A 9,612-nucleotide genomic window follows, 5' to 3' on the forward strand; every position below is an offset into this window, starting at 1 on the left:
TTTGACTTCTGTACTGGATGTCTCCGGTCCAGCAGGAGGCGGTGTGAGCTCCGGTCCTCAGCTCCTCCTGCAGCCTGATAAAGCAGCATGTGGACTGTTGTTGACATCCATAGATCTACATCATGATGAGGACAGACAGCGAAGATGTCTCGGATCCCCCGGTCCGGCTGGTCCCGCTGTCAGAGACCCAGCTGGACTTCCCCGGTGACCCGTACTCCGTGTGCGTCCTGAAGCCCGGCTACTGCGAGGAGCCGCTGGCGGACGGAGCGTTCCGAGCCGACGGGACCATCACCCTGGTCACCGGGCCCAGGACCGTGCTGGTGGACACCGGGGGACCGTGGGACCGGGACTTCCTCCTCGCGGCGCTGGGGGAGCGCGGGCTGAAGCCGCGGGACGTGGACGTGGTCGTGGGGACTCACGGACACTCGGACCACATCGGGAACGTGGGTCTTTTCCCGGAAGCGCTGCTGGTCGTGGGGTTTGACATCTGCGAGGGAGACCGGTACGCGATGTTTTTTTTCCTACTATGGCCACCTATGGCCGCGCCAAGACCCGCCTTACTCCACCTCTGATTGGCTGCCTCTGCAAGGCTAAGCCTATCCCTGCATCTTACCCTAACCTTAACCACTCCCTTCACACGCCTAAACCAACCGTCTTTGCCTAAACCTAACCGTCAGAGTCGAGGGCATCGTGATAAGCCAATCAGAGGCCTAGTAAGGCGGGTCTTTGCCTGGCCATAGCAGGAAAAAAAATTTTGCGACCGGTACCGACCCAACGGGCTGGCGCGAGGAGACCGTTACCTCATCGATGAGCACGTAGGTGTCGTCGTCGTTCTGTTGTCATGGTGATCAGCTAGAGATAAAGTTAGCGTTGTTGCCAAGAGACCACCTAACTGAGTCCAGATCGAGACCAATGTAAAACCATTTTCACCAACACATCCAGTAGGAGTCCTCATAATAATAATCATATGGCTTTATATTTACATTATTCCCCAGCTAAAAAGAAAATATTGACTTAATTGAATACAAAAAATGTAAAATTGTATTGTAGCCTATAGATCGAAACCATATTTAATGTAACTAAACAAAGTTTGGATCGAACTGAAGAACACAGCTGAAGTTAGATAGATGGATGGATAGATAGATAGATAGATAGATAGATAGATAGATAGATAGACTTTATTGATCCTACGCTGGGAAATTACAGTTATTTCAGATGGTTACACAAGTAGGCTAGATCAGTTTGAATTATCGTAAAGTTATTGAATTAGGTTACATTATAAACCAAAGTGAATGAGTGATATAGAGACATTTGTGGTAAAAAAAAATAAAAAGTTGTCACTGCAGCTGTGGTTTTGAGAACAAATCCCGAGTCCAGATGGATCGAGACAGAGATGAGACCAAGAAGACCTTGATAATGTGGTCTCTTGAATCCTACAGCACTAGCTAAAGTTGAAGGCAACTGGACTTGTTTTCAGTCCCAAAGTTACCTGTTGACGCCTTGGGGGTGGTCGTCATTAGAGTGGTTGTGATACTTTACTTTAATAAGTGTAAATTTGTATCAGGGACAATGTACAAAATAACATTAGTCTCAAAATGAGAGAAGACGTTTTGTACCGGATTTAGCTTCACTAGCTACTTTCCATCCGTAGTCCCTGGGCATGGGGGTCATCAGGGTCACACAGGTCAAGGTGTTGATGGCAGTCAAACCATCTAGGAAGAGTTGGTTGATTATGGGTCTTATGAGATTATTGGACCAAAATATGCACATTAGCGTCTTCAAAAAGAGTCTCCGTACTCCTTAAGACGTACCGCTGAGTCTTCTACTGCTGCCGGTTGACCCCTGGGATCCCAATGACTCGACGATAAGCCTTACCTAGAGCACTGGAAAAGAGAGTAACGACACCACCATTGACTCCCATGGTAAGGGTTTTGTGCCCCGAGTGGCCGGATATGGGTTATTGCAAAAGCGCCAAGAAAACTCATTCACTCCAATGTATGTGTGTTGCCCACTTGCTTGTAAATTGATGAAAACGGCCGTGTTTTTGTTTTTAGTTGTCTTGGTCATATCAAATTATACTTAGAATTTGTTTATTACAAAATGTAGATTGAAACATTAATGTAGACAACTGTTTTTTTGTGTGTTTTTTTTTTTACTCGCCTATGTGTTAATGTTTATCTGTAAAGGGTCCTCAATGATGCTATTAACGTGGGTGATCTATAAATGTCCTTAAGTTATTGAAAATACCGCACTTGCTCATTCACCAACAATGCAGAGATGTCAGTTCTTGGGCGCTTTTGCAATACCCATATTCCTCCATCAGGAGGCGCTTCCATTGGACCAATGCGTGTTGTTACTCTCCTTTCCAGTGCTCTAGCCTTACCTTAGTCCAGTTGAATGGGTCCCTAATGACCCACGACTCTCAGGACTGGCCCCAAGGTGTCAACGCCACCAAAAGATGGAAAAAACACAATATCGTAGAGTTTAGTTGGGGTTTGATTAATCCACTCATTGATCCATCCATTGGCTTTTAGAGTTCCCAGTTTGCCTTTCTCTGACCAGCTCCTTCTCTGCTGCAGGTGTCGGTGCTTCCCAGTCCAGGCCACACGGGACAGGACGTCAGCGTTCAGGTAAAAGGAACCTCGGCCGGCACGGTGCTCGTTGCCGGGGACTTGTTCGAGTGCTGCTCCGACGAGGACAGCTGGCGGGACTTGAGCATGAACACGGCGGCGCAGGAGCTCAGCCGGCGGGAGGCGTTACGCACCGCTGACGTCATCATCCCGGGACACGGACTCCCCTTCACCGTCCTGAGGAACTGATGGAACTGGATACGTCTGGACTTGACTTGACTGACACGAAGACTGGTTTACATGAAATAAATAAATGTATTTTACTAATAATAAACCCCAGTGATCACTTTATTAGGAACGCCACACTAGTTCCTCAGCTCTTATGTCATGGATTCACCTGATGTTGAAACTTTACTCTGAAACCTGACTGCATCACATCCTTTGTGTACGTTTGTCAGCTGCCAGTCTGGAGACAGAGGAGGGTTTTGATAGTTATAATCATAATAATGACATTTTTGTTTATTAAGCACCTCTAAAAACATCATTTAGAAAGTGTTTTGGTAACCTTTAAATTTAAAAACTGCAACTGTTGAACGACCAGAACAACCCAAAATGTTTATATTGAGCAACAACGGTTAAAACATTAGAAAAAAATGAAAAAGTAGGTTAAAAGTAGATTAGTGTTTCTGAAAATTTACAGTTTAATTTTCACTCGTTACTGTTGTGTCATTTTTCAACCACTAGAGGGAAAAGTCTCACAGGATGTAAGATCAAGGTAAAATCACTCGATTCCATTTTACTCATCTCTGAAACTTTGAGGTCAATTTACACCAAAATGTAGCCTCAACACTTTTGTGGGATTAAATCTAGTGCAAATTATTAAATCATCCACTCTGCAAATCTTAGTAAACATTTCTTCTCCCACAATTTTTGTTCAGTTGACACCAAATTTGCTGCACTGCATCTTCAGACTGTCCTCCACAAAAATACCACCCGGATTTTTGATATTTGAAAAATTGAGCCTACAGTGCATCGACATGTTTGACTGTAAACTGTAAACCTTTACTAGCCAATTCTTTCTAAATACATTTTCAATATTCATGAAAAAGGGACAATATTTTGGAGTCATGGTTGATGAAGTTTGGCAAATATCAGAATTTTTATTTTAATTGAAAACATTTTGAATTCTGCTCTAGTGTGAAATTGGAGTCAATGGAAGAAAGGCATTTTTAAACATCATATTTTCACTGATGGAGCAAAACACTTATTGTTAAAAACAATTGACCAACATTTCCATGCTGCCAAGATTAATATTATCAAATTTTTGTCTTGATAACTGAATTTTTGACTTTTTGAATTTTTTTTTTTTTAAATCTGCATTGATGGCTGCTGCCACCATGGTGACTGGTTTAGTTCATTTGTGAAGCCACGGTCTCACCTCCAGACAATTGGCTCAAGGAGTTAGGGAACAATAGTCTCAGAGGTTTTGAGTTATAACCTCAGGCAGAACGGACATTGTAATACTGATTGCCTAAATTTTTCTACATTTTTAAAAATATGAAGTTCCACATTTAACTTTTCTTGTTTTCAGACTGCTTTGTTGGGACATCACAAAGCCACAGGAAGTCCTGGCGGCTGTTTTTTTTTTTTTTTTTAAAGGCTCATTTTCTGAATACAGGCTGTGTGCATTTCTCTGTGGACTGAGGCTTTGATACTTTCACAGTATTGATATAGAACCTAGAACTGCTTTATAATCACACTACACATGGATCTACCTTTATACTGTATGGAGCTTTAATACAAACATCTACCTTTATACTGTATGGAGCTTTAACACAAACATCTACCTTTATACTGTATGGAGCTTTAACACAAACATCTACCTTTATACTGTATGGAGCTTTAATTGTGACGACCTCAAACCTGCTTGAACTAGATCTGGTTTCAATAACTGGTCAAATTTTTACATTTTAAAAATATAAAAAGCATTAAAAAAAAACAAAAGGAAGTGGTGGGTATATTGAAAAAAAAAGTCAAAGCCAGAATATGAAACTGCAGCTCGTCAGAAAGTCTGCACACTCGCACACTCTCACACATAGAGAAGGAGAGTCGTTAAGATTGGTCAACTTCCTGTACGGGGTGTTGCAGACACTCAGTCTGTCACTGACACATCAGTGTGTCAGTATGCCGAGCTGACAGCCTCACTCTCCTCTTCCTCCGGACCCTCAGCTGCTCTCACAATCCAACAGGTAACAGCATCTCTGAAACACACCGACACATGACGGCACTATTTCAGTTTCATGACACGTAAACAGTGTGTGTGTGTGTGTGTGTGTGTGTGTGCTGTTTCTGCTTGTGAATCATACAGAAATTCACACATGCTGATGAGAGATAAATTGGTGCGAACAAACATCAAAGCAGCACAGACACAATGTAAAACAAACACTTTATATGAATGAAATCCAAATAATTTCTGTAATAGTTGAGAGGGATGTCATTCATCAAATTCAGTGAATTTAGCTGAGGTGTTAGTGGAGTTCATCAGAGACAATTCACAAGTTCTGCTTTCTGCATCAGCAGCAGTACCTGTTCCTCTTAGCACCTCTTAGAGTCAATATGAAACATGCACGGTCTATGTGGGGACACGTTATTAACACTAAATGTCACACATCTATAAGACTACCAAGAAATCAGCTGTTGTGCTAAATCTGGTGTATTTACGACAATTGTGTATTCTGCCCTACAAAGGCAGTAACTGCATTTTTGGTCGAAAATTTGTTATTATTATTTTCATGACATTCAAGGCATCATTTGTTACGTGACAAAATATCTTATCTCAAATGTGTGTTGTTTTGGAGAAAAATTGTAGTAGTTTTTACAGTACAACTGCTGTTACGATTGCATGTCCTCATTTGGTCCTTGATACAGTTCAGGAATGTGAGACAATTCCAGCATCAGAACAGCTTCTGGGTGGAAAATTTGGCCTAAAATGGTCAGATTATTTGGGTTTGGTATATCCATGTTTAGGGAAACAAATGGTTCCAATTAATCCAAATACAGTGTATCTAACACACCGAGAGCACAAGTTGTGACAGAATAGTTTTTGAAGATTCTGCCTTTTTCCTTGGTATGGTGCCACATTTTTGACAAGTAATACAAAGCAAGAATACAGCAACTGCAAAATAGGGGTAAAACATCAAATCAAATATGAGAATTAATATGTACAAAGAATAAGCTAATACAAAGAAACAAAACTGCCACATGCCCAATAATTTTTCTCAGTTAGGAACTCTGCGTAGTTACTGCCTTTTTGCTAATATGCACTGTGACATTCAAAAAAATGAATAAAAGGAAAAAAAAAAGAAAAATAATCTCTTAATGATTATATATGTGGCTGTAATTAAATTTAATTTTAAATTGTGAACAAACTTATAACAATTTAACATATTCGGTGATTTAACCATGACATTACTGTAAATATAAATTACATATTGAAGTATTTGTATATTCTATCTTTTTAGATTATGTAAATGCATGTATTAAAAATCATACAGTCACAGTTGGAGATTATTCTTATGAAAATATGAATATTTTCTCTATGTATTGTAACTGCAACAGCAGTTCTGTAAGAAACAACAGTTTATTTACTTCTAAGCAAGTTATAAATAGCTTGCTATTTCTAAGCCTAGCTAAGCCTAACAAGCTATTTCTAACTCGCTCGTCTAGAGAGCTAATTTTGTAGCACACTGTTCAAATATATGACCTAAAACTTATATTATTCATACGAGAAAATTGGGGATGAATTTATTGTAAAAGAGAGAAGAAAGGAAAAAAAAGTTTCCTTGCTGGCGGCCATCTTGAGTTTAGAGGGGCTTAGTTGTCTAAAAGGAGGATTTGTGCCGTGTTTCCTAGGCCTTCACTTGTACCCACATTTGACAGTTGATGAAATACGCAGTGATGTGTTGCACATAGCTAAAACCACTTGATAACAGCTGGGGATGTGTCGATCACATAGACTGACTGTCGTCTTCCTGCTTCAACTTGATCTAACAGCCTCATCAGTTTGAACCTGTATGATCGAATATTTACCCGGCCGACTGGATCAGGACCTCAGACTGTGTTCAGAACCACTTGGAGATAAACTGCAGTAATCCTGAGGAGAGCCAATCAAATATATACAAAATCACATTTTTCTGCAGGGTTTTAATTGAGCCTCTTAATGAAAAAGCTTTTGACTTCGATGTTTTAGTCTGTTACAGACACATGTCTAATGTTTGTTGTCTCTAAAATCTCCAAAAAAGGTTGTCGCTAACCAGTAATGTGACTATTTTGATTGTAAATACATCATTGTATCGTTAATAATAACTCTTTTAAACAGTTACGGAGTACCACAGGGCTCTGTGCTTGGCATGATATTTCTTACCCTATAGCTTTCTTTTAGATATTATCATCAGGAAGTGACAGGCAGGTTCTTGAAGGCGTGGCACATGCAGGAACTGTGGGTTAAAATATGCTTACTCAGTTTGTTCAGAGACTTAGTAAAATAGTAGGCTACCTATCTAAAAGATATTCAGATATTCAAACCACAGAAAAACAACAACAACAATGTGATTGTAAATACATCATTGTATCGTTAATAATAACTCTTTTAAACAGTTATGGAGTACCACAGGGCTCTGTGCTTGGCATGATATTTCTTACCCTATAGCTTTCTTTTAGATATTATCATCAGGAAGTGACAGGCGTGGCACATGCAGGAACTGTGGGTTAAAATATGCTTACTCAGTTTGTTCAGAGACTTAGTAAAATAGTAGGCTGCCTATCTAAAAGATATTCAGATATTCAAACTACAGAAAAACAACAACAACAACAATGTGATGCCAATGAAATCTGTGTGAAATGTCTCTGCAGCTCAGGGCAGGTTTCATAACTCTTACAACAACTAAGACTTTTTCTAACCACTCTTCTCTCTCTACTTCCTGTCTCAGGTCATCATGTCCATCAACACTTCTTTTTCCTGTCTCACCAACAACACCGTAGAACACAGCAGAGACATCTTCGCCGTGTGCACCTACTCCTTCATCGCCCTCGTGGGTTTCATCTTCAACATCACGGCGCTGGCCTTCTTCTTCAGTTGCAACAAGTCCCGGTCACAAACCATCGTCTACATGACCAACCTGGCCATAGCCGACACCCTGCTCATCCTCACGCTGCCCATGAGGATCTACTACCACCTTGGCTACGGTGGTCTTCCCCAGTGGCTGTGCGACGTCCTCGGACTGATCCTGAAGGCCAACATGTACGGGAGCATCTTCCTCCTCACTTGTATTTGCTGCGACCGCTGTTTGGCCGTCAGCTTCCCGATGTCGGCCCGTGTGAAGCAGTGGAGGAGGAAGGCGCCGCTGATTTGTTTCGGGATCTGGATGCTTACCTTCGGAGCCAGCTTACCCATCTACCTCTCCAAGCAAGATCGCAATTCTACCCAGCATTGTTTTGATAACCTGCCGGTGTATGCTATCCAACCTGCGGTGGTCTTCATCACGCTGGTTGTGGGCTTTGGGATCCCATTGGTGGTCATGCTGGTCTGCTCTTGGGGTCTGGCCCGCGCTGTCCGCCGGAGCACCGTAGCCCAGACCGACTTTGTGAACGGCTCAAAGATCCAGAGGATGATCACCGCCAGCCTCCTCATTTTCATATTCAGCTTCCTCCCGTACCACGCCACGCTGGCCCTCCTCTCGCTTTACAGGGAGGGCATACCGTGCTCCATGTTGGCCGCGTACCAATACAGCGTGATGGTGGCGTGTCTCAACGCGGTGCTGGATCCTGTGGCGTATTATTTCACCACAGAAACCTTCAGGAAGAACGTAGGCGCCGGTTTTGTCCAGAGGATGCTCCCTTTGAACAGTCAGAGCTCTGACACCAGGACTAGAGTGAACAACTAAGGATGAAAAAAAGACCATTGTAACCTCACAAGCACAAAAAACAAGTATGTATTTAAAGATTAACAGGAAGTCTCAGGGTTTGTCGAATGTGTTTCTTTTGGTTTGATGAGTGAAACCAAATGTTGGTTGATGTGAGAAGCCCAATATAGGCAATGGAAGCTTTCTATTTTTTACTCTTGAATCTTGAATCCACATTGACATGGACATAAGATATTATATCTATTGTTTCTCAAAGAGGAAAAAGTTTCGAAACCTGGGACTAGAGCTTTCCTATGGAGATCACATGGACTTCTGGAGATCATCATGCTTTCGCAAAGAGAAGGTAAACCCTCTGTAAAAAACATGTATCAGATAGACCAATATTGGACTGTCAAACCTGAGGTGGAATCTATACATCTACACTGAGACTCCAAATCTCGACGACAGAAATCTCCCCAACATTTAACACAAGCTCAAGGCATTTTCACAATGTATTTCATCTCATGAAAAAAAGTCCAGTTTCTAAAGTGTCTAAAGCTCCTTGCTAACGTCGGGCTTTAGACTTAAGTGTTAAAGAGGACAGTTGATAACAGCACCATAAAGTGTCCATTAGTGAAGATGATCCTCTGGGTTGGTCTACAAACAAAACTGTAAACGTGTCATCACATCATATCTAAATGCATGTTGTTCTGGTACCAAGGCCTTGGTATTGGCAGCTTTTAACTATGTTTAATATAATAATAGTTTTTATATAGTCAGTTTGTCAGTTATCAGTTTGTTTTCATATTAAAAAGTCTTAAAATATATTTCATATTTTGTAAAGTTGTGTTCTTACATTTCCCTCCAAAATGTCTCCATCCATTCTGAAACCAGAGAAATCAGATTTTAATCAATGGTCACATGGTCAATGGGCCACTGGGATCTTTAACATGACACTGACAGAAACGTTAGTAAACATCTAATTTATGAATGTTTTAAGAGTCCAGAAAGTAAATAAGGGTTTGATCAAGGCCTGTCCATACCACTTGTCGCCTGAAAATGAACTGAATTTCCATTTTGTGTCACCAGTTGTACATGTGAAAGTGATTTACAACCTGAAATGAACCCGAAGGGTACTTTCA

At 41.3% G+C, this 9,612-nt stretch overlaps 2 protein-coding genes across 3 annotated transcripts in view; both read left to right on the plus strand.

The window, feature by feature from the left end:
- Positions 1 to 3,024, plus strand: part of mblac1 (metallo-beta-lactamase domain containing 1) — a 60,082-nt gene extending 57,058 nt beyond the window's left edge. The window contains exons 1-3 of one of the 2 annotated variants that reach the window (XM_085759498.1): positions 126 to 495; positions 757 to 815; positions 2,580 to 3,024. In XM_085759498.1, coding sequence (XP_085615624.1) covers positions 126 to 495; positions 757 to 815; positions 2,580 to 2,819 — 669 coding nt within the window. In that variant the 3' untranslated portion in view covers positions 2,820 to 3,024. Of the gene's footprint in view, positions 1 to 125; positions 496 to 756; positions 816 to 2,579 lie in introns of those variants that run through there. The other variant, XM_085759497.1, reaches the window with a different exon arrangement.
- A 1,717-nt stretch (positions 3,025 to 4,741) lies between these two features.
- LOC146968819 (lysophosphatidic acid receptor 6) lies at positions 4,742 to 9,291 on the plus strand. Its single transcript, XM_085759496.1, has 2 exons — positions 4,742 to 4,819; positions 7,559 to 9,291. The coding sequence occupies exon 2, from the start codon at positions 7,565 to 7,567 to the stop codon at positions 8,510 to 8,512; it is 948 nt and encodes a 315-aa protein (XP_085615622.1). The 5' UTR covers positions 4,742 to 4,819; positions 7,559 to 7,564; the 3' UTR covers positions 8,513 to 9,291.
- The last annotated feature ends 321 nt before the right edge of the window (positions 9,292 to 9,612 follow it).

The sequence above is a fragment of the Trachurus japonicus genome, chromosome 18 (genome assembly GCF_045865225.1).
Source record: "Trachurus japonicus isolate A0001 chromosome 18, Traja_1.0".
Lineage (NCBI taxonomy): Eukaryota > Metazoa > Chordata > Actinopteri > Carangiformes > Carangidae > Trachurus > Trachurus japonicus.

Bases quoted from the DNA above. Each gene is read 5' to 3' on its own strand.
- LOC146968819 (XM_085759496.1), top strand. From the start codon at position 7,565: ATGTCCATCAACACTTCTTTTTCCTGTCTCACCAACAACACCGTAGAA.